Source organism: Acipenser ruthenus, chromosome 15 (assembly GCF_902713425.1).
Source record: "Acipenser ruthenus chromosome 15, fAciRut3.2 maternal haplotype, whole genome shotgun sequence".
In the NCBI taxonomy this organism is placed as follows: Eukaryota; Metazoa; Chordata; class Actinopteri; order Acipenseriformes; family Acipenseridae; genus Acipenser; species Acipenser ruthenus.
Window position 1 is genome coordinate 3,685,431 of NC_081203.1, and position 23,134 is coordinate 3,708,564.

Genomic DNA, 23,134 nt, shown 5'->3' on the forward strand with positions numbered 1-23,134 from the left:
AGGCAATTCCTTTTATCTCCTGGAGGTTTCCAGATCTTACGAAACTGACATTAGTGATCATGAAAGTTTCTATCTGTCTGAACCGCTTATTTGGTTTCCAGTGGATGGTTTTGGGAAATGTTGTGTTTTTTTTTTTTTTTTCAAGTGAAATGGCATGTAAGTGTTTGTCTTTGTCTGCATGTGCATTGCTCTCTTCTTATTTCACAATTCACTTAATCACTACTTGGGTTCATTCATGGTTTGGTCTTGTTGACAATAAATTATAAAGTGGCAGTTCTTCCCTAATTTCACTGTTTTCATTATTTCACAATGTCATGACGCATGGCATTTGAACATAGTTTGAAATCCAGTACAGTTGATCCAAATGCGATTGATTTAAATCATTGAAAACAGACTCCTTCTTGACAGTTTTAAATAGTTTTACACGACTTACGGTACATTTGCTGTTAGATTTTTCTAACCTCGGTACTCAGAAAGCCCTTTTAGTGATGTCACTTGACATTATGTGCAGTGGTTGAGTGGCCTTTTGAAAGCTACGTTCTACCTGTAACCAGTGATGTCAAAAATGATATATTCTGCTCTACAGGGACCCCTTGACCCATGGTGGTAGTTCTAGGCCATCAACTGGTTCTACATTAAGTGTTCTACTGTACTTTTTGCAAAGATGCATGCAGTACGCTATACTGAAAAACCTTCCCTATCACAGTTGACATGGGAGTGCACCGAGTTGAGGCCTGCTTGACAAGATGTACAAGAGTGGATCCGTTCTGCAAGTACTCAGCTTTACATCTTTAGTATCCACAGGGATTAAGGAAGCCTTGTGCTCCAAGTGTGCAATCTATCATCATGACTTAATGGAACACATGTGTGTCTGTTTTTTGTATTGTTTTTTTCAGAAAAGTTTATTGAAAGCTGCACCTGATGTCATATCTGACCTATGTGTGAAGGCAACCTTACTGAAAGTTTGTCTCTGTTGCTTTTAAGGCTGTAAATCTGTGTTTAATACATTAAACATTTAAGACTTGTGTAAATGGACGTTTTCACTTACGTGGTTTACTGTACAACGTACCTCATAAAGATAAAACCTCAAAAAATGAGTTGAACATTTAAAACTTTGCATCCTTCGTTTTAGTAAATCTACTTTTCACCTTTAGCCTTAGCTGTTTTAAAAAAAAGTGTGCTGGCAGTGTTTTAGAAACCGTTTCATCTTGTAACAATGACTGGCAACAGGGGTGTCACATGGTGACACTGCGAAAGTGCAAAGGGTGTCGAAGGAGTGATTATGGTCTGTCATGAGCAGCAAGCGTTGTGTTGCGGAAAGTGATTTTTTTGCAGCCTTATTAAATGCTAACTGTGCCCTCTGAAGTGTGGCAGCGTGGACGATTCCTTCCCATTGCCCAGCACAGCAGGAGAGATGGAATCTGTAAAGTAATTACTGTTCTGGTTCATAAGGTATCTGATACATCCAGGAATTGAATCCAGCTTTTGTAGTCAGCAGTAATGTAATTGCCTGAACGCCATCACTATCCCCGCTTTGCTTAACATTATTCTTTGAATAATACCTAAGTGATACCTCCATGGCTTAGAGAACGAAAGAGGACTGAGTGATTTAAGAACCACTTGGCTCATATCAGTTCTGAGTGGACAGTGTGTGCTGTACTGTATGTACCGTATATTCAGAGGGCTATAGTTTTTTTGGGGGGGGGCTTTCGCTTTTTGTTTACTGTGTGAAATTATTGTTTTCGGTTACTTCCCAAAATGCTTGGCCTTTTTATTTTTTTCTGTCAATAAGTATATAATAGTCAACTTGACAGGACTTGCACATTTAAGTTGTACCTTTTGCTGTCTAAATCTTTATGGTCACAGGCACATTCTTCTGCGTTTTTTACATTTCGCCACAATTTGTAACTATGTTTTATATCCTCTGTATCTTAACTGTAATACAGCTTTAAATCCTGTTAACAAGCCTCCATTCCTAATTGTAATCTTGCTTTAAATCTCGCAAGCAGAGTCTGCAATAGAACTGTAGGAATGTGCTGCAACTCAGTAGTTGGGGCGGGTTTAAAGTATTCAGAACGAATCAGATAGATACAATTCAGGAAGGAGGGACATTGCACAGCTGCACTGGGAAATGTATTTTTTTGGTAGTATTTATTTATTTGATTTTTTTATGGGAAAGGGGTGGTCAACGTTAATTGAGTAACCATTTCCACATTTTTTCCGGTGTTTTCCTGTTTTTATTGGCTATACACCGATTTCATTTTTGTATCGGAGGTGTTTTATCTGGTTTTATCAGTTAGAACCGAAAATCAGAAGCCATTTTATAACACAGTGTCAGCTCAGATTGTAGAAAACAAACCTAAAATGCATTAAATAAAATCCAGACATTCGTGGGGTTGCAAGCATGATACACAATTACTGCTAATTATACAAATATGAATCTCGACAAAACACGTGGCCTACAGTAAACCACAGAAAATGTACTTTACAGTGACTAAAAATAAATGCAAATATATATATATATATATATATATATATATATATATATATATATATATATATATATATATATATATATATATATCTGTTTAACAGCTGTGAACATACAATGCCTTTTGGGATGCTAATGTCTTGCGTTCATAACACAAGTATTTAGTCAGCACAATGCAGATGTCAGAGCATTTTATATTCTGCATTACATTAAGCCCTCTGCTGTATGGGGAAAAGAACAAAACACAAGCGGAGGTGTCAGTAGGGTTTAGGTTCAACTCTTCTGTGATCTGATTATGAGTCAGTCGATGCAAGGAAAACTGTTTTTTTTTTTATACAGTTTTATAGGAATAAATGGTATAACATACTGTAGAGCCATCACCCACAGGGGAAAAAAGATCAAACTATTGAAGATGGCCTTGTCTCAAAAAGCTGTATGAAAAGATAACCAGTATAATACATAGAGCTCCCATGAAAATGTCGTCTGCACTGGCTGCAGATGCCTTGTTGAAAGGCAGACTGCATAATAAAACAGAGAAGTACAGGGTGACTCAGCATCAGCACACATGCCTTTGCTTGGCTACAGTACAAGTTCATTATCCCTCTCTGTCACTGCTGTCTGTGTGGTGGATACAGCAGACTTAGAGACACTCAGCACTACTGTATCCCAACTCCGCTGAAGCCTGTCTCCTCTTAATGAACCAGGTTTATTACTGTTGACAGGAAGCATGGGGAATGGGATGGAGCTCGCCAACATGCCAGTCAGGGACAGAATAGCAAGGCAATACATACAATCTGTTTATTTTTAATGCCCACCCTTCAGACACACTGGCCACTACAATTCTAAGAGCAGTAGATACTATTATACAGTATGCATCCTTGTACTATACTGGATTACAGTATGTGCTTCTGGTGAAATGTGATGCTACTAATGAAAAAAGCATGCATTCACTTTTAATAGCCTACTGTACAATGACCTGCACAATCACTGTCGAATCCTGCATAATCTCACCTACGCATTCACATCCCATAATCATAAGAGGCAAGAAGGCATGGGAACCAAGGAGTGCTTTTAATCATTTCAGAAGATGAACAAGTGATACAGCATTTAGTTAAGAAATATATCTTCTGCAGAATTATTATTGTTTAGCAAGATAGAGTCTGGTCAAATTGTCAGTGACATAATTCAGATTTACAGTCTGCAAATCAAAAGGAGGTAAACACATTTCAGAAATGCAATGCAAACACAGTTGTTGCCGTCTCATAAAACACGTCAGAGCTACTGGATAGAATTATAGCAGCTCTTATGTTTTTTGATGAAGTTGATTTGCAAATGCACCTCCGGTCTCCTGTGCTGCATATCATTGCTTTTAGAGCCTTACAATTATGTAAGCGAGTATGTAAGCTTTTTCATAAAGGGAGTATGACTTTATAGTCAGTGGAACAGGACAGAATCTGTTGAGCTTCCCACTAGTTTGTCTGTTCATATTCTGCCAACAGCTGATGTAAATTAAGCCTGTTTAATTTTTTGTATTTTTTTTTTTGGACAAAATAAATTCAAACATGTTGCAATCCAACATGTTGTTCATTTTTAAAACCCAGTGGAAATGTTTTTTTTTTTTTTTAATGTGTTTATTTATTTATTTATTTGTAAAGGCGCCTCGCAGCCTGCCAGCATATAGCTGTACCAGCTTTTCAGTACCAGCGAGCGCTTTGACAGGGCATATAGTAGGTGTTTCTGTATAACTGCTTGTTACATTGACAGCAGGACTTCCCCTGTCTCATGCAATAAATGAAAGGTCTGTGAAATTCCTTCCAAGTATGACAGATTACAAGTGCCGTTTTCTTTTAGGAATTGTTCAGAGGGACACACAATAAACTTGGGAATAGTAAACCTGCAGTGCAGCATGTCTGCCGTCCAAACTAACTGGCACATGGTGGTGTCCATAACATGTATTTGTTCAGATGACCACATTATTACCGTACTGTGAAGCTGTTCATTTGAGACATTCCAATATGGAAATCTAAATTTAGAAATGATTATACAATATAATGCAACCATTTGCATTTATATATATATATATATATATATATATATATATATATATATATATATATATATATATATATATATATATATATATATATTACTGTATTTTAAATACCCATGATAGAGGACTGATAGAACATTTTCTGAATGGGGCACAGCTGCACAGGTTTTTATAATTGATTTTATTACTGTATTACTCAATTAGGATTCGCTGCACAATATTGAATGCACTTCACAGGCACAGGGGAGATGTCTAAACTAAGCTTTTTCTCACCAGGTAACACAGGTAACAATCACCTGCATCATGATATTTTAGTTGACAAACACGTGATGAGACTGATGGTTTTCCTTTTCCAAATGAACTGAGATCACTACATGATCAACATCCAGGTGGCACATGTATTTTTTTTTATAATGACATTTAAAATATGTCATTTTTAATATAATACTCTTTAGGCATCAAATATGCAGTTTAATCACAGTGCCAACAATGACACAGCAGGATCATATTTAAGGTAGAGTAGTTATTTGTTTTTAATGAAAAGTTTTGCCCATACAGAATGGATCATACTCTATTCTCTTTCAAAGATTGTCTCTGATACTGTAATTGTGACTGCATTACCAGAAAACAACTTACTATAAAATAAGTTAATACTGCAGTTTGAGAATATATATATATATATATATATATATATATATATATATATATATATATTACACAAAATCCTTAAAATAAATAACTAAATAACTTTTCATGAGCAACTCTGAGCCTTCAGTTTTCAATTCCCTCAACGCTCCAGAAAGCTAGGGGAAAATAGCATTTCTTTTGGCTGTTTCTTTTCATGTTGATGGACTACTTCAAAGGAGGCATAGCGGAGCGCAGGCCTCTGATCACGAAGGCAGTCTGATAAATCGGAGAGGTTGGAAGCCGTGCATGTTACAGAGGAGGAGACGAGGCTGCAGCTTCTTAAATTACTTGATTACAAAGTTGTGTTTTTTTTTTTTCCCAATGTCCATTTGCCTATAGCACGACATACTGGAATATTAGTCAGTGACAAATTTGTTTTGACCATTTTCTATTAGAACCGCTATTCCCAGTTTAGTAATTACTATGTTCTTCTGTACTACACCTATAACTCATAACAGAAAATGATATACGAGCTTGCTCTTTAAAATGTATGCTGTTATCTGGTTTGTTTTTTGTTCATAGATAAAGTAAAGAGCTATGGGTGTTGTCAATCTTCCCTTTCACAGTGGGATCTTCAAGTGTTTCAGTGGTTGACAAGCTTTCCCCCCCTCTTACCACACACACACACTCATTGTTCAACTATTTCCTGTTTCTTGTGTATTGCTCGTTTGAGATAAACAAAGACAGAAACAGCTTGACCATGTGCTGTGTATAGTTTGACATTTTTGTCGACAATAGGAACGTTTACTGTTGCCGTTGACTGAAGGACAAAACTTTGTAGTGACAGCAAAGTTTACTTAGGCTTTGCTAGGGATTGTTTAAGGTTGTCATCTCGTCTCTATAATTAAATGCAGGGGGAGAGAGATTAGACCAATCTTAAAACTTCAGCAAAATAAAGCTGTCTCGAATAGCAGGTACAGTTCCCATTGATTGAGTTCAGTAATGCTGAAAGATGAAACACACTTTTAATTATTTCTCATCTCCTCTTTGAACAGAAGGGCGGTCTTGACTGACAACTGCAGATTGTAGATTAGCTTCAAGAACAAACGGGCTGAGTTGCCTTTACTTGGCAGTAAACCTTAACATTTTGTTTTCTAGATGAACCATTACGTTGTGGTAAAATAAAAATATGGTCCAATGACCCTACCTTGCCCTCAGTAGATCTTACATTTTTAATTGATCTTCTGTTCTCTAGTAAACACTTATTGAATTATAGTTTATTGGTGAGCCATTTTTAATTCAAGAACAATATAGCATTGACTGCCTCAGGCTTTTAGATTTCTAAGCCCTGGGTAACTCTGTGGTTTGATGTGCTCTTCCAGAGACATTATTGCATTACAGGATGGGAAGATGCAGTAGGTATCCTGGGCTCAAGGAAGAGGACATATCAAGTGGAAATAAATGTGACTTTGAACTAAGGCTGTTTGTTTATAAAAGATATGCTTATGTAAGATACAATCTGTTTTAATGAGAGGGCAGACTTGAACAGCTAGCCTCATCTCAACCTTTTCTCCTTTATTTTCTGCTTTGATAAATAGCTTTAGTATTCCTGAATGAACTAGAAAGGTCATGCAAGCAGCATGCAAATCTATGTTCTGAAGTTAGCTTACAACATGCAAACGTAAGCACACTGTAAATCGTACTGAACTTTGGGAATGCATAGCAGCATTTTGCAGCATGTTGTCTGTAAAAGGACAAAATAAAATGCTAGTGTTACAGGACTAACCATTAATGATGGTGTGCATAGGCGCGCTCCAATTAATTAACCTGCTAGGTTATGTGCAGTGTTTGAAGCTTTTTACAATAAACAGTTTTTAGAAATACCAAAATACATTTCATAAATTCAGTGAGTAATGTTTCAATTAGTTTTCGACTATGGTCTTTGAAGACATTGAGAGAAGACTTTAGCTGAAACGTTTGCCATTGAATCAATGACATTTTATTTTACTATTGGGTTTTTAACAGTCATAGATCAATTGTTTTTTACAAAGGTGTAAAGTTAGCCATGGGATAAATTGTTAGGACCCACAGAGTCAGGACTTCACAGTGATTACTCAGTATGTAGGTGGTGCCCATTAAATATTGATACTGTAAAAAAAAAAAAAAATGCTGTCTTAATTTCAGGGTTATTATTGCATGCAGTAAATGGTTGATTTTGACACTTAGGTGGAAGGCATTAAGGTTCTTGATCCATAGCCCATACCTCCACATCTGAATACAATTGAGCATCACTGGATTAGTTCAAACTGATTTGTTGAAGAGTGGCAAAACATATCCCATAAGACTTATGCAGGAGGTCAGTACTAACAGCATTCGATTTTGCTTAACTAAAACTATTCCATTTTATTTTGGATTAAATGCTAAACCAGTAATAATATTGTCATTGGAATTTAGTACAGTATTGTATTGATTAGTAATGTACATTTAGGCTGCTAAATGATTGATTGAGTCTCTTAGACCACAAGGTGTCTATGCTTACAAGCCCTGTTGCTTTTATTAGCTTAAAGGGAAATGGTAAGAAAAAAACGCTATTGGAGGCTATAGTTGCCAGCCACACAGCTGAGTCAATGCACGTAACTGTCCACCTAACTTGAACAGCTCTAATTATTGTACCACTTCTTTAAGATTTATGACTGTCTATTATTGGACACATTACATATTCAAAAAAAAAAAGTATTTAATATACCCTTCGGGAGACACTGAAGGACAAGAACGGATGGGTTTGTCATGCAAAAGATGGAACAGGTAGCAGAAACAGCAATTTATACAAGAGCTTTTTTTTTTTATTTCTTGTAAAAAATAAGGATACAAAAATAAATAAAAAATACTTACAGTAAGACTATTTTGAGGAGAGTGCAGCATTGAAATAAATTGAACTAGATATTCCAGACCTCGGTTTAACGTCTCATCTGCAGGACGGAGCACAAGGAGGTTAAGTGACCTGCTCAGGGTCACACACAGTGAGTCAGTGGCTGGGATTTGACCCGGGAACCTCCTGGTATCAAACCCTTTTCTTTAACCACTGGACCACCAAGCCTCCACAAAAACAAACATGCATTTTTGGAGGTTTGCCCAAATCTGCTAGAATCTTACGCTTTCTCAATGTCTTGAGTCCATGGTAACTCTACTGTTTTCTGATTCAGTCTATGTGACATACGGTATTTAGGCTACACATCAAACATGATTTTCGACTTTTCCACGTACTGTAATTATATTTTTGTTTCACCCAAATAAATCTCCAGTGTCACTTCTTGGCTACATGCCAGAGCAGCAGTTGAGCTTGATTCTCAAAGATGCTTGTACAGTACAGGGGTCCCGGTGGTGCAGCGTGTTAATGCACTGGGCTTTCACCTCTGTGGACCTGGGTTTGAATGGAGACCTCGTCTCAGAACTACTGCATTTGGGTGGCTCAGTTCCAGAGTGTGCTGTTTAGGGTGTGAGGGTCAGTGCCTCAACAGTCAGCAGTACTATTAAAAAAAAAAAAGGTTTGTTCCTCTCAACCTATAATAACATCACAGGCAAATTACACTTTTTTTTGCTGTTAATTCATTCAAAGTTGTGTTGCATACAGTATCGTACTGCATCAGCAGTGTGCATTATTTATGAAGCATCAAAGCAATATATGCTGTTAATAGTGCAGTCATTTCATCATATACAACTTGTTATCATCCACAGAAAGTAATTAGACTCCAAGAAAGCATTGGAGTATGAAGAAATCCAGTTGATCTGCTACCATGTCATTATGGGCTAGTTTCAGTCACTGGAGAGGCACTGCTCCCAACTGCATCATATGGTGGAACATATTTTAATGCCTCAAAGGAAAAGTAATGAGCCTTCGGTAGAAGTAACATTCAATTACTTTAAATGTGGCTTCAAGTAAATGCGTTTTTCTTTATGCATTTGGAGCCTGGAAGTATGTCTGTGTAATCATTTTCCCCCCTTTTTTCTTTTACTGGTTCAGAAACAGATATGATGCAGTATACTGATATGACTTGAAACCCCTGCTTAAATGAAAATGCTCTTGTCTTATCACTTGTGTGTCTCATGTAGTTATTCTTTTTAGATATGCATCAGTTTTTTGAAGCATATACTGTAGTGCAGACATCAGTCAATTTGACCTATGCTAGGTGCACACTGCTGCAGTAAGCACTCTATAAGGCTGCCAGGGATTTCCATTTCAAACATACTGTATAATAGGACAACTTGATTTTCCGGCATGTTGTTATGATGTAGGTGAAGAGGCCAGTGCCATAACTCAACACCTCGTTCCAACAAACTGCTTATTGCTGTAAATTAGATTGCATCAACAGAGGGCAGACAAACAGCTCCATCTCCTGGTAGCTTTACTCACTGCATCACTCTTGTTGGCTCAGGCACGTCGGGCTTATAGAATTTTCTCTGTGACCTTGTAGCTGTTACATTATAAACTGATTTAATAGTTCCTGGTGAGTTACTGCATTTTTGTTTTACATGTTCATATTAATAAGAATACAAATACAAGTTCAAGTAACAGGACTAATGTGGAAGCAGTCTGGTTAGTTGATTTGCTGGATAATTGGATAACCCTGAAATGACACATTACTGCACTGGCAAACTACATCATTCATTTAGGTTTGCCTGCTTTAAAGCACACTGCCCGCCAGTTAACCTTTGTACCATGAAAAACCCAAATTAACGGCAAACATAAATAAAGGGACCAGGTAGTAGTTCTCTTAAATGACAAACTGGTTAATAGACGTCTGGATTCTCTGTACTGTAATAATGCTATTATAGATATTGAATGGTGAAATCATATGTACCTGTGATGTACAACTGGTTTGTGTTGGAAAGTTAAATCATTCAGAACCCTAGTTACAGCGCATAGAACTGTACTTAAATGCAGTGTTGCTTCTGTTGTATAACCATGCAGATAGGAAATGTAACATATATACAGTATCCAGTGAGGCTCCCAAGTAGGGGGGAGTTCATTCTATCAAGTATGAAGAAGGGTTTACTCTGTGAAATGACTCAAATCAGCCCTCCAGAGAAAGCAATCCCACCCAGACTGAGCAGGCATTGCTAGCATTGGCTGGGTGTATGTGTGAATCTTGACATTTGTGAATCTTGACATTTTCATCATCTAGTCGAATCAATTATCAAACTGACTGTTGATGATGATTCTTCTTCTTCTTCTTCTTCTTCTTCTTCTTCTTCTTCTTCTTCTTCTTCTTATTAGAAGAACCTGATGATGATTCAGGATAATTGTCTACATAAGAATAATAAAAAAGCAAGGAGTTTAATGAACATCATTAAGCACAAGACTGTTAGTCACTTGGCTGATTGTTGGCTGAATCCCCATATTTTTAGACCATGTGTAATGAGAATGTAATAAGGCAGTACTGTAGAGCAACGAATGCTACCAAGAGAAAAGTCCAGTTAACATGGGAACTGATGTAAAAAAAGAGTAATAATCACAATCGTAAAAACAGTAAATCTTGAGATTGCTTTAAATTTGAGAGTGAAATGACTACGTTTACTGTATATTGTAAACGTTTACTTCTGAATATTTGAAGAACTGCCGGAACAATATTGGAATTTAGTTCCAGCAGTTTTGTAGCTGACTGCTCAATGTTCATTTCTGGAGAAAAACTAAAGATATTTATCCTTGCTATTCACTCATCCCAACAAACCAGTGTAACAGAGAATTTTGTTTGCTGTCACGCTCGCTCTGCCATGTGGTTTCATTGCACATTATTGGACATTTTTGTGGCATAAAAACGTTACTCAGTGGTCCAGTGGGTGGCAGTAAACCCACACTTTCTTCTGTATAACACTTTAAAAAGACACATGACCAGACCAATACCTTCTGTAGCTGTTATGCTGTTTATGTATATTAAAAATTAGAGATTATAAATTAGCAGGGTAATATGGCTGAATGCATATCTTTTGTTGTGTTTATTGTTAATTGTTAGCTGAGTTGATTATGTGACATTGAGGAATATTATTTGTGCACAATCAGGAGATTCACAGTGAGCTGGGAATGGGCTACCTTGATACTGGCTGGGTAACTGGATGGGCTTTCCGTCTTAATCAGAGATATACACTATGGGAGAGGGTGTAAATGCAAGTGCTGAATCTCTGTTAGTCCCTGATATTTGAGGAAATGTAAGCATTTGTGATATAACTGGATTGTGAGCTGGTAACTTCTGCAAAATATGAATGTCAGCTTCTGTATGAAGATCACATGGCTCCCAAGAAGTGTTTTGACTTGGCAGCTGACTTTCATTTTATTTTATTTTGTTATTTTTGGTCTTATGACTATGTCTTCCATATACAGTAGACTGTACACTCAAATCAGGTCTCACACAGCACATTACTGTAAGACTATTTGCCTATTTGCCAATTGAGTTTTTTTTTTTTCTATTACCAGCATGTGATTGTAAAAATGAATAAAATCTGTTCTGTAGCTTCAAGCTATTTTTTTTTTTTTACAGCATGCCTGCTTGCTTTTCATGTTTAGTTCACCTCAGGTAAAGAACCAAGTCATATTTGCCTTGGTTCAATACAGGCCTTTCCAATGCAAACAGAAAGGCCTCAGTTGACATGAATGGGCTTTCAAATCTCTCATTAATGTTCAGCATGGAGGCTCTGCAAAGTGTGAGAGCGTGTCACTGTGATCGATTATTCTGACCACTGGAGAAACACACCTTGCAGATCTGATAGGCACAGTAGTGCCAACATATGGTACTAATGCATGTCTCTTATGTCCGTTGACTTTGAATGAAGACACTCCATGACCTTGGTGGTAAGAAGTGCATTGAAAGCAATCAGGATTTTAAACATGATTAACCTTGAAAATTAAACCTGATCCCTTTGCACAGCTGACTATTACAAATGGATATTTTAAAGTGTCTGATTACATGTGGAGGGTCTTACTGTGTGCCATGCATAATGTTTTTGTTCTGTTGCATTTTTTGTTCATTCCGCAGTTGTTTTATTGATTTATTTGTTTGTTTTTTGTTTTGTTTTGTGGTAGTACACGATTTCCATACATTCACAGCCCTGTCTTTGCCAGCAAATGAGTTGTTCACAGATGACTTTATCTGGCATTGGGATAAAAAAATAAAAAAAACTGTGCCAGTCTTACAGCCTTTAACAGGGCGTTATCCGACATGTGAACATGCACAATATTTTCACTGTATGTTTGTCACTGTGTTATCTGCTGATTTGAATATTACAGCATTTAAACATTGAGGTAATGATGCATCAATACCAGCGAGTCCTCTTAGAATAGACACAGCATGTTTTATCTACTGAAGCTGTAAATTACTCTATATACCTTGCACAGCTTTCTCATCAGAAACAAACACATGGAAAAGTACAGGCAAGTATGGGGAAACTATGGGAAACACATTTAAAAACTAAACCACGTGCACTGTAGAAACAAAGGTTGCAGTTATATTGAAGAACACACAAAGCGATAGGTCCTCCCTCCCCACTGGGAATTAGGTTTTGATGTTGCACGTCCCTTCATCTGGTGTGAATCAATCAAAGGTTAGATGTAAAGAGACTGTCACACAATACAAATGGTACACTATTAAACATTGCAGTTCTCACTGAAGAGAGCAAAGCCCACTGCTTCCTGCCTTGCTCATGTAAGATTGGAGCATTTAGTTCATGCCTGAACTTCATTGCTGTCAGAATAGTAATACTTCCATGAAGGCACACTGTTTACCGTAAAACTGCTCTTATACTCATAGTATGCTGTATTAATAGGGCAATTGTGTGCTGTAATTGTACATAATAACTCAGACACAGTGTATAAAACAGATCATTGTGTAACACACAGATGTATAGAATAAGCTTCTTGTTTTTTAATATAGTGTGTATGTAACTAGACCCACACAATGTGTAATAAGCATATGTTAAAGACCAGGGTTATACAGGGAACACAAAGCCAAATTTTCAGGAACAGTGGCTTGAAACCGGGTTCCAGGAGACTTGGAGACCTAGTTTGAAGCCACTTTGCAGTATCAAACCCCAAGAGTCCCCTGGTGTGCCATGCAGTGCCCTGAAACCTAATCTCCTGAAACCAAATTCCAAGCCACAAAGTGCCTTCAGCTCCCTTAAAGTGGTTGTAGTTATCAGAACATGTTAAATGTTACCTGTGTAGTTTTCAAACGATGCAGTTTTCATAGAAAGCAAACCTGTATTTTCATTTTAATATATATATATATATATATATATATATATATATATATATATATATATATATATATGGTACTAGTCTGGGTTAAATACATCTCCATTTGCAATCCTTTCAGGTCATCTTACCTCCTTTCAGGTAGTCTTGCAGTACACTTCCTTGGCTATTTCACCTTGCGATTTTATAATAGTCCCCACCCCTTCAACACCTTCAAATGCTTTGTATTCAGTAACATGTACTTTGAAGTCCTGAAGACTCTTGAGATGAAATGGCCTAGGAAGAGAAACACTTGCAGACTTTCTGAAAGTAAGACAAGCAAACTGAGAACTTTCTTCTCCCCAGTGTAGTACCAGATTTCATGTTTTAAAATGAAAATGCATGTACTGTGAGATGGGCGGCTTTTGAAACCTGGAAATTTGAGACCTGCTGTATGTAGAGAATGGAAGTTTACAACATGTCACATGAATGGCGTTACTGTATTTTGCTAACTCCTGTTTATACTGAGGAAGATAAGGACTGAACCTGTGACCTTGTGGGTTTTGATTGAGTATGATACTGTGACCAGACTGAAAGACAAGCTCTTATATTATGATTCCAGGAAGTTACCTGGCTTGTTCTCAAAAGGTCGTCACAATGTGCTTTTCCAATATTGACATTATAGTCATTTGGTCGATGTTGTTTAACCGGTAGCAGTAAGAATAGCACATCTTTTTCAGATTTCCCCTTTTATCTCAGAAGTGTACAGCTCGAGAGCATCACTATTACACACAATTTAGTACAGCAGGTCTCTTTTTAAAATTGGCAATTTGACTCTGTTTTAAATGGTCCCTTTCTCAGAACGCTGTCTTCTGGAAATCACGCTTAAGTACTTCATAGGTCCCGAAATTGTTAGTCTGTGGCCATCAACAGTACTCTCTCATTTTATACGTGCACCTTCAGCACTACAAACACTACTAACCTTACTGGATTTTGAAATGCTCCTGAAGGAAAAAAAATAAAATTATTCCCATGCATCCCTTGACCTTTTAATCCTACTGCATATCTTAAAAGCAAAGCAACTTGGAAAGCATCAGGCATCCAGTCTGGTGCGGATCTACTTGAACTGAATAATAATCAGTGTACAATATAAAATAAATAAACCACCCTTTTTGCCATATACTCTAGCCATTCTTTTTTTTTATATGATTTTCTAAATAGCAACCACTAACAATGTGATAAAAACTGAATCATTAATTCATTAGTTACTGGAGGTTACGTTGTCAATGATGGAATGTGCCTGAGCAACTGCTATTGCATCCTTTGGTACTATATGGAAAGCTAAAGATAGGATGTCTTTGCAACAGATTTCTTCAGTCTCCAATTCCTATAAAAGGCAGATCAATAGAGGCTGTTGCTCCAAACAATACAACTAGGCACATTGATTTCCTTCACATAGACTGGGGGTAGCCAAACTCCAGAAACAGCAGCATTAGCCGTAGCATGAACTTTGAACAGAGGTAGGAGATTTATTGTAATATAATATAAAAAGAAAGAAAGAAAAAGGAGGGAGCAGTTGTATAATGGGTGTGATTCGTTTAGTTTATGCTTCATGTTGTGCAGCACAGGCAATGATATTATAAACGGTTGTCAAAGTCATGACATGTAGTTCTGCACTATATGTTGTCTTTTGGTGGTATTGTAATGTCAGGGTTTTTAGTTTGTTTGTGATGTTCAGTGTAGTGATAGGTTATAGGATGTACAGTAGTACTGTATTTGTAGAAAGTACATTTTATAATAGAACCAATAGATTTTATGAAGCCACATATCAGTTTTGCCAGTGAGACGTCTTTCCCTGGGTCTGGTTTTGTTCCACTTTTTGATGTGGTGCTTTTTTTGTGTCAGGCATTTTGTTTCACACATAGTTATCAGAGATATCAAGGTGTATGCAGCAATCGGAGTGTCTTCGTAAAACAAGAACCGGAGAGTTACATTTAAAAAAACATTCAACACCATCAGGTTTGTCAGTTAATAGCCTAAGGTATCCACTGGTTATTGTTTTGGCTGGCAATGTGCATTCTCTTGGGAGCGCAGTGCAGTTCAACCAATATGAACAGCCACATGTTAACCCTGTTTGAATCACTAGATGTATTTACAGTGTTTGCAGCAGTCCGAGGGCATTTTTTCACATGGCACGACAGTAGTAAGATATTGTTTGAAAGAAAACCCAAACGTGATGAATTAGGTGACTTTCAGAGTTGACATGAAATAGAAATGTAGCTCAGTTTCCCAGGGGGGTGGAGTTGAGTCCCACTGGGGACAAAGAATATGCAAGAAAAAAAATAAAAGTAAACGCTGACCTTTCAACTGCATACCTGCGGGCTGCTGATCAAACTCTGGGCAGAAAACAGCTCCCTTGTTCTCAGCCTTCTCTTCCTCTCTGATTTCCTCGCTTCACTTACTTCGTGGACTTCTCTGGGGACATAATAACACAGTGCTTCACAGAAATAATACAATACGTTTAAGCACTTCATAGTTGGTATTATAGAATAAACCCCATTCTTCCATATTAATACAGGCAGTGGCACTACATTGGCAGTGCTTCTGTACTAAAAGGGTAATGATAGGGCCCTCAGTAACTCACCTAGTAATACCACTGCTATTTGGAGTGCAGTGCGAGCCTGGGTCAAAGATACTGGCTCCTAGATACTTGGCTGAAGACTGGTTGGCCTTTGTAGTCTCACAGGGTTAGAGCGGAAAGTATTCTGGGTGCCAATTCGCCTCGACAACTGGTCAGGCGCCCGCTCAGCCTAGACGGATCCCAGGCTGGGCCCTTGCCTCCCAGGGTTCAGTAACTTAGTAACATCCATTGCCTTGGTGATAGCGGTATTGGAACCCCTCACCCCCCACTTGATCCTCAGCCCCTCTGACCAGTAAGAGAGGGGATTTGTGATGGGCATTTCAAATTGGATAGAAAAACGGGTTAAACTGCTAAAAACAAGCTATGGTAGCAGAAGGGCAGCTAGAATAGTTGCCTGCGTAGGTGCTGTAGTTGCCCTTATAGAACTCAGATCCACAGCGTCACTTTCTCATTTTAAGAGATTGCTGTTTGATCATTTGAAACAGCCTTGTGGTTGCACGTGATGTAAAGTGAATACAACAATACATGGATTGTGAAACTGTGTGCTTGCTTCTGCCTCCCTCCTGTAGCTCATATGGCATTGTAAGGTATTTTTCCAGTGGTATGATATAATACGCATTGTAATTCTTTGCATTACAAACTACAGCCGTACCGTTTGGCAACCCCTCTACCTGTTTGCTGCCTTTTATGTATGCAACGTTCCACAACGTTTTCAATTGCTACTTGATTTCTAAAGACATACAGCCTTTACTGTAGAACATGGAGGAAGAAGCTTTAGTACTTGTTGAAGTGTAATTAGAATGTAGTTGCTATTTTATCACATCCATTCAGCTGTTTCTAGTAGAAGTTTGAGCAGTGTGTCTATTTGGAGGCAGTCCAGAACGATAATGATACATTACTGCTGTCTTGCCCTACAGTGCAGTATTTCTTTCAGGGTCCAGGAAGTGAGCCGAGGAGTTCTGGCAGGCTACAGGAAACCGATCCACTCGCTGGCTGCACAGACAGACTGGCTCTCACGCCTGTTACTTTAACCTTACTCAAAGCCCATTAAAAGGGCAATGAGAAATGACTCCCCAGCGTAACACACTGGTGCGGAATGAGAACAGCTTCCTGTTGAGTGAAAGCTGCTTCTGTTTAAAAATGTATTTACCTTCTGTGGAAGAACAGTCACAGAATTAATAATTGCATTTTATTGAAAAAGAACGTCTTGTGAAAAATAGCCATTAACTATGTAACCATTAAAAAACATGATTGAATGTGGGTGCAGTAAAATTCAGAATCCATGCAGGGATGAGTTAAGGCTTAATACACAGGGATTTGTTTTTTCTTGTTTCGACACAGAGGTGATTATTCTGGAGTATGGATAAACATCATGGCTTAAATGGAGTGACTTGGACCATGGGCAATGTGGCTCTAAACTCTCTTCATTTCACAAAGGCACCCAAACATGAGTCAGTGTGGATAGCCACTTCCTTATTAGGGATGGGATGTTCATGTTCTATATATAGGACTGGGTTAAAAAAACATGTTAAACCATATCACTCTATCACATGAAAGCAAATCATCAAATGGAGTGGAATGAAAATACTGTAAACATGCATTTCAAACTGAAAGCAACCTCTTTCAATCAATCAATCAATCAATCTTTATTTTATATAGCGCCTTTCATAGTGGACCACCATCACAAAGCACTTTACAAGATAGTGAGGAACAATGCATACTACGTTAAATACAGTGAAATACAGGGCATAGTACATTAAATACAAACAGTAAAAAACAAAAAACAATGCAAATGCATTAAATACAAATCTTCATCAATTGTAGGATACGTCGTGTAAAACTTTTTTTTTCTAATAGGGTGTATGTATATTTATATAACACAGCTACACTGTTGTATTTATTTATTGTTGACTGACAGCAGGGCTGATTTAATTGACATTATTCCCAATGAATAAAATCTGTTTTTTGTTTTGTTGTATGTAATGCAGTTGAACCATGTGGTTTCAGTTTAATGAAACGTTGGATTGGAGGCAGCCAGGCGCTGTTTCTAATTAGTGTAATATATAAATTGTTTTTTTTTTTTTCCCACTGAATCCTTTAGCTGTAGAATACCTGCTTTTCATTCTTATTAATCCCAGCATGTGTATTTTAGTTTGAAGTTTGCTCTGTCACTTTTCTTCACTGAAGGCACATCTCAGATTAATTGTACCTGACAGGATTATTTGCTCAGTTCTGGAAGGTGTTAGATTGTCTGATTTGTCTGTCGCGCTGAATGGCACAACTGCATACTAACACAGAAAAGAGAATATTCAATTACGTTGTTTCGTTGACCTTTATGTCCTTTAAACCAAATGCAGAACTTGTTTAGTGGTCAGGAAAGAACTTATAGAAATACAGTTCCGTTTAAATTTTTTTAATTTTGCATAACGTAACACTCTGGGACATTGCTATAAAATCCTTTGATTGCAATTTTGGTTGAATTTGTAGAACTGTACATATTCAGCTTCCCTTTCTTAATACATATTTCTTAAACAAGCAAACAGACAGTCAAACCTATGGTAAAGAGCATCCGTATATGAGGACCATCCATCTGGCAATTAACAAAATACGATTGACTTGATTGGAAAAATATACTGTAATAATTATTTAATTTGAAAAGTCACCTTTAATAAAATGCTTATGTATGCTTATTATCGGTTATTCGATGTAAGATAATCAAATCTTCCCCACTGTTTTACAAACGGTTCTAGGCAACGAGCAACATGCTTTCTAATTACAGCTCTGTAGCTTTGTGATGCTGTTTTAATAATACAGTATGCCGTGGTTCACAAGAGACGCACTAATAGGAACAACAGAATTCTACATGCTGTAGATAGCAGCGAGGCTGGAAACAAGCATGTTTGAAACAGAGCTCTTTGTGTTGAGTCCATAAGCAAGTGTAAAAAAAAAAAACTCCCTGCAGAGGTATTGTTTTGACTTCCAAAGCATCTGAAATGTACAGACTTTTTTTTTTTTTTGTAAATCACTCTAAAAAGTCCCATGTTTGTTGTTACAGAGGCCTCGGCCCAGTAATGAATGTGTGTGTGGGCTGACCATGCCATTAATGAAATGCATTCTGTTTGAAGCATTGAACATAATGATTCACATAACCTTTAGGAAGCAAAGAAATGCTGAAGTTAACCTAGCTGGTCTAGGGCAGTGTGTTAAGGATGCTAACACGACTTGTACAGCTATGGCCACAAGTTTTGCATCAGCCTATAGAATTAACACTTTGTCCTTCATAGTCGAATGAAACTTGCTGAATAATGTTAACATATTGCATACCGCTTTGTAGTTTTCCATATACTTAACAAAAAACTGACAAAAATTGAAAAATTTGACATTTCGAAATCTAACATGAAATACTGTACTACTATTATGGCTTCCAGTAGACTTTTGCAATATCATTTTGTAGTTTCTTTGATTACATGATGTTAAATAAAATATCTAAATTATGTTCCTATAAAAAAAGGTACCTCAATCCTAGAATTGTAGGATTTGGCCATTTAGTTTTTTCCAAGTTCTCAAAATTATTTGGAAAAAATGATAACTGTAGACTAGTGGTGCACGCAGCACAATTATTAATTCCCACGAATGATTTATGTCCCAGAACATGTGAGTGTTTTTAATGTAATGTAAAGTTAATTAGCTGATGTGAAATTCAGTAGAGCAGGCTGACATTCTTTCATTGTTTTTAGTGCACAGCAATTTGCAGACCCCGTCTGTTGTCCAGCTGTGTTCTTGCCTACTTGACCTAAACTCAAGCAATGCTAACTTGATTGGCTGATTTCCGAATCTGTGTACTTGCTAGGGCCCCCTCTATCTCCCAGCCTGAAAACATGGCCTGTACTTTCATAGGATCTGGAGTTTAGAACGAGGATTAAATAAAACAATTCATCAGGAATGTTTGGATTGGAAAGGGGAAGGAGAAGCTCACAAATAGGGTTTGTTTTCGTAAATCCTTAACATTTACAGCGTTCATCACAAAAACTTGACAAAATGGAAGTTTGAGCTGTCAAGTACCTTTGTAGCAGAATTCTTCTGCAGTCTAACCCTGTATGGAAATGAAACAAGCAGCTTCTTGAAGGATCCCAGGGTGTCAGCTTGAACAACATTACTGGGGAGTTGGTTCCGGACTCTCACGATTCTCTGTGTAAAAAAGTGCCTTCTATTGTCTGTTCTGAATGCCCCTTTATCTAATCCCCATCTGTGACCCCTGGTCCTTGTTTCTTTTTTCAGGTTGAAAAAGTCCCCTTTGTCGACATTGTCAATACCTTTTAGAATTTTGAATGCTTGAATCAGATCTTCTTTGTGGTCCTTTTCATAGGTTTATTTAGTTGTAGCGTGGAAACCAAATGAAAAATATTGATTCCCAAATGTTACTTTCAAACAGCAGCCAACATCAGCTGATGTCCCTCTCCTATTCTAATAGAGTAGCTAGAAGAAAGCATTTAGAAATTAATATCATTACTCACAATAACGGGCCAGCTGTCCAGGGCGATAGAGAGGTACTGGTAAATATTAACTAGATTCCTCCATTGATTTACATGTGTGAAGGCCTTTCCCGAAGGGACCGCCATACCAGGATTAACACTCGTACACTGTATTTACATTCCCTTAGCCTGTCTGGGAAACCGACTAAACAATATAATGTTCCCATGATTCCAAATCTGGACTGTCCAAGCTAAATACAGAGACGTGGAAGCATGAATCAATCAAATGTTTTTTGCAGTTTTGCAATTATTGTGGTGTCCTCGGGTTACCAGGAATTACAATTACTCTTTTTAAATAGAGTTCCATTGCTATGGGGGAGTCGTTTTCTTTTAAACTTAAGTTTTCAGCATTTAAAATGAGCTCAGTTGTTGCTGTTCCTGTTATCCAGCTGAGGCCACTCCCAATTGAATCTGTTCCAGGTTTTACTTTCAGCCCAACTTTTGTTCCCCTGTCAATGGCATGCCAACTGCCTCTCTTTTCCAAATACAACACTCTTATCTCTAGGAAGGAGGCTGCAATAGGCTTGCCTGAAGGAAAACTTTTTCAACGCTTGTGCTGAAACTTGCACATGACAGGACTGTACAGTGGGTTGACTGGCATGGAGAGAAAAACTTTTCTTTAATTCCAACAAAAAAAAAACTAAACTAAAAGAAGACAACTTTTTTTTTTGCATTGAAGAAGAAGAAGAAGAAGAAGAAGAAGAGGAGAGCACTTGTTGTCACAGAGGAATATATTCCAACATGTCAGGGACAGGCAAGAAAAGTTCAGGGAGACCCTCCTATTACTACAGGCTGCTGGGGAGGACACGGCTTCAGAGGCAGAGAAGTAGATCCAGGAGTCGCAACAGACCAGCAAACAGGGGTAATTCAGAGAGCAAGCTTGCACCTGAACACTTTTACTGGATTTACAGTGTGTGTGATACAGAGCCTTCTCCGAGGTCACTGCTGAAATGTCATGTGTAAATATTGATCTGAGATTTCTCTCAGTTTCTTTGTTCTAGCACCTCTTTTTTTTGTCTTTTACTTCTTTATTTTGTCTTGCTTTTATCGGATCGGTATTGTTAATATGCAAGTTGAAATTAATATGGGTCTGGATCTGAAATTTACAGCAGAACAATTTAGCCGGTTCATGCTTGTCTTTTTTTGCCCAAATTCTTAACCTGCGTAAGACCTTGCGGTTACAGAACCATGAGTCTATCTAATAGTCTTTTGGTTTTAGTTGTTGCTTTGGAATCTGTGTTAAGTTCATATATCATATGTTGGGGCCTGTCTTATTCAAAGAGTCATCTCGTGCAGTTTTATATTTACGTTTACACACTTTCTACACTATTGACCCAAGCATCCTGGTTACACAAAATAGTGTTGAGTAGGTTCTCATGAACTGTTGCAATGTCTAGCTACAGTGTTGTTTGTTTTAACCCTAGATTCAAACAGCCATCCATCTGGAATACTTTTAGTTAAGTCTACCATTGCTAATCAAGCGAGACATTTAATTCACAGACTGACTTTGTTTAGAGCTAGTTGTAACATGTGCAGTGCTATCGGTTTCCAATGTAATGAGCACACACTGTTCTCTTCTCATCTAAGTATGCAACTTGTTTTATTATGCATCACCAAGCACTGCTTCCAGCGTTTTACACCCTTTGTGTCAGGGAAGCTGCAAAGGGGAAAGTAATGTCTTGTGGATTGCAGGTCTCCTGCAGTCATGCTATACAAAGTCAGCATCTGGGTTGGGCTTCACTAATTAGGATACAATGGGTTTACTTGTAAACAGAAGATTGCCGCAGGGAGGCTAATGGACTGAGATTATTTTGTTAAATAATGATCTGCTCCGAATACTATTAAGGAAGCTGCTTTTACACTGAGCATCATTAAGGACGAGGGCTGTGTATAATCTGTTTCCAGTTCAAAATGATCAGCCATGTGCCTGCTGATGTTTCAGGATACAGAATAGGAAACAAGAGTAAGTGCTGTTTACTGGAAAGCGTTCCTCATATTTTGAGATGCTTGTGACAGTTATCACATGAGGGTCTGTTTTATAACCTGATTGTTCACCCATCTTTATTAGCCAGAGCTATATGTATTCATTAAAGAAAGAAGGTGGAGCCTAACCTGTATTACTAGGAACAGCTGATTAGAAACTGGTTTCCTTGTTTCTGAGGTCAACCAAACAGGAACTGCTTTGTGAATAAATTATCATTTAAAACAATGTTTGAAGAGTAACCTTAACCTCTGCTCTTCTTCTCACCCTCTGATACTCTACAGACTGGGCTGTAATGTGATCTGTGTAACTTCACAATCACAGGGCACCTGAAGGACTTTCACTTTTGCAAGCTTCCTTTTATCAGTGCTCTTTTGTTTAAACAACACAGAAGGAACTCGCATTACATCATTGGATCACCAGCTGCAAATCTTTTTTTTTTTTTTTTTTTTTTTTTTTAAGCAGTAGTGAAGGTTTTTTTTTTTGGTTTGCACGGCGTGTAAAAATATCTACGCTAAACAAATGCCTGTGTTTTGTTTTCATTGAAAAGGGGTTTTCCCCAAGAGATAGCCGTCAGTCGTTCAACCAAAC

The 23,134-nt window shown here is 37.7% G+C and overlaps 1 protein-coding gene across 5 annotated transcripts in view; it reads left to right on the forward strand.

Annotated features, from left to right (window-relative positions):
• LOC117422477 (disabled homolog 2-interacting protein-like) overlaps window positions 1-23,134 on the forward strand; it is a 241,465-nt gene that overhangs the window by 82,070 nt on the left and 136,261 nt on the right. The window contains exon 1 of one of the 5 annotated variants that reach the window (XM_058986895.1): window positions 21,057-21,424. The exons of the other annotated variants lie outside the window; for them this stretch is intronic. Within the exon in view, the coding sequence (XP_058842878.1) occupies window positions 21,304-21,424 (121 nt within the window). The 5' untranslated portion in view covers window positions 21,057-21,303. Of the gene's footprint in view, window positions 1-21,056; window positions 21,425-23,134 lie in introns of those variants that run through there. 5 annotated transcript variants of the gene reach the window in all.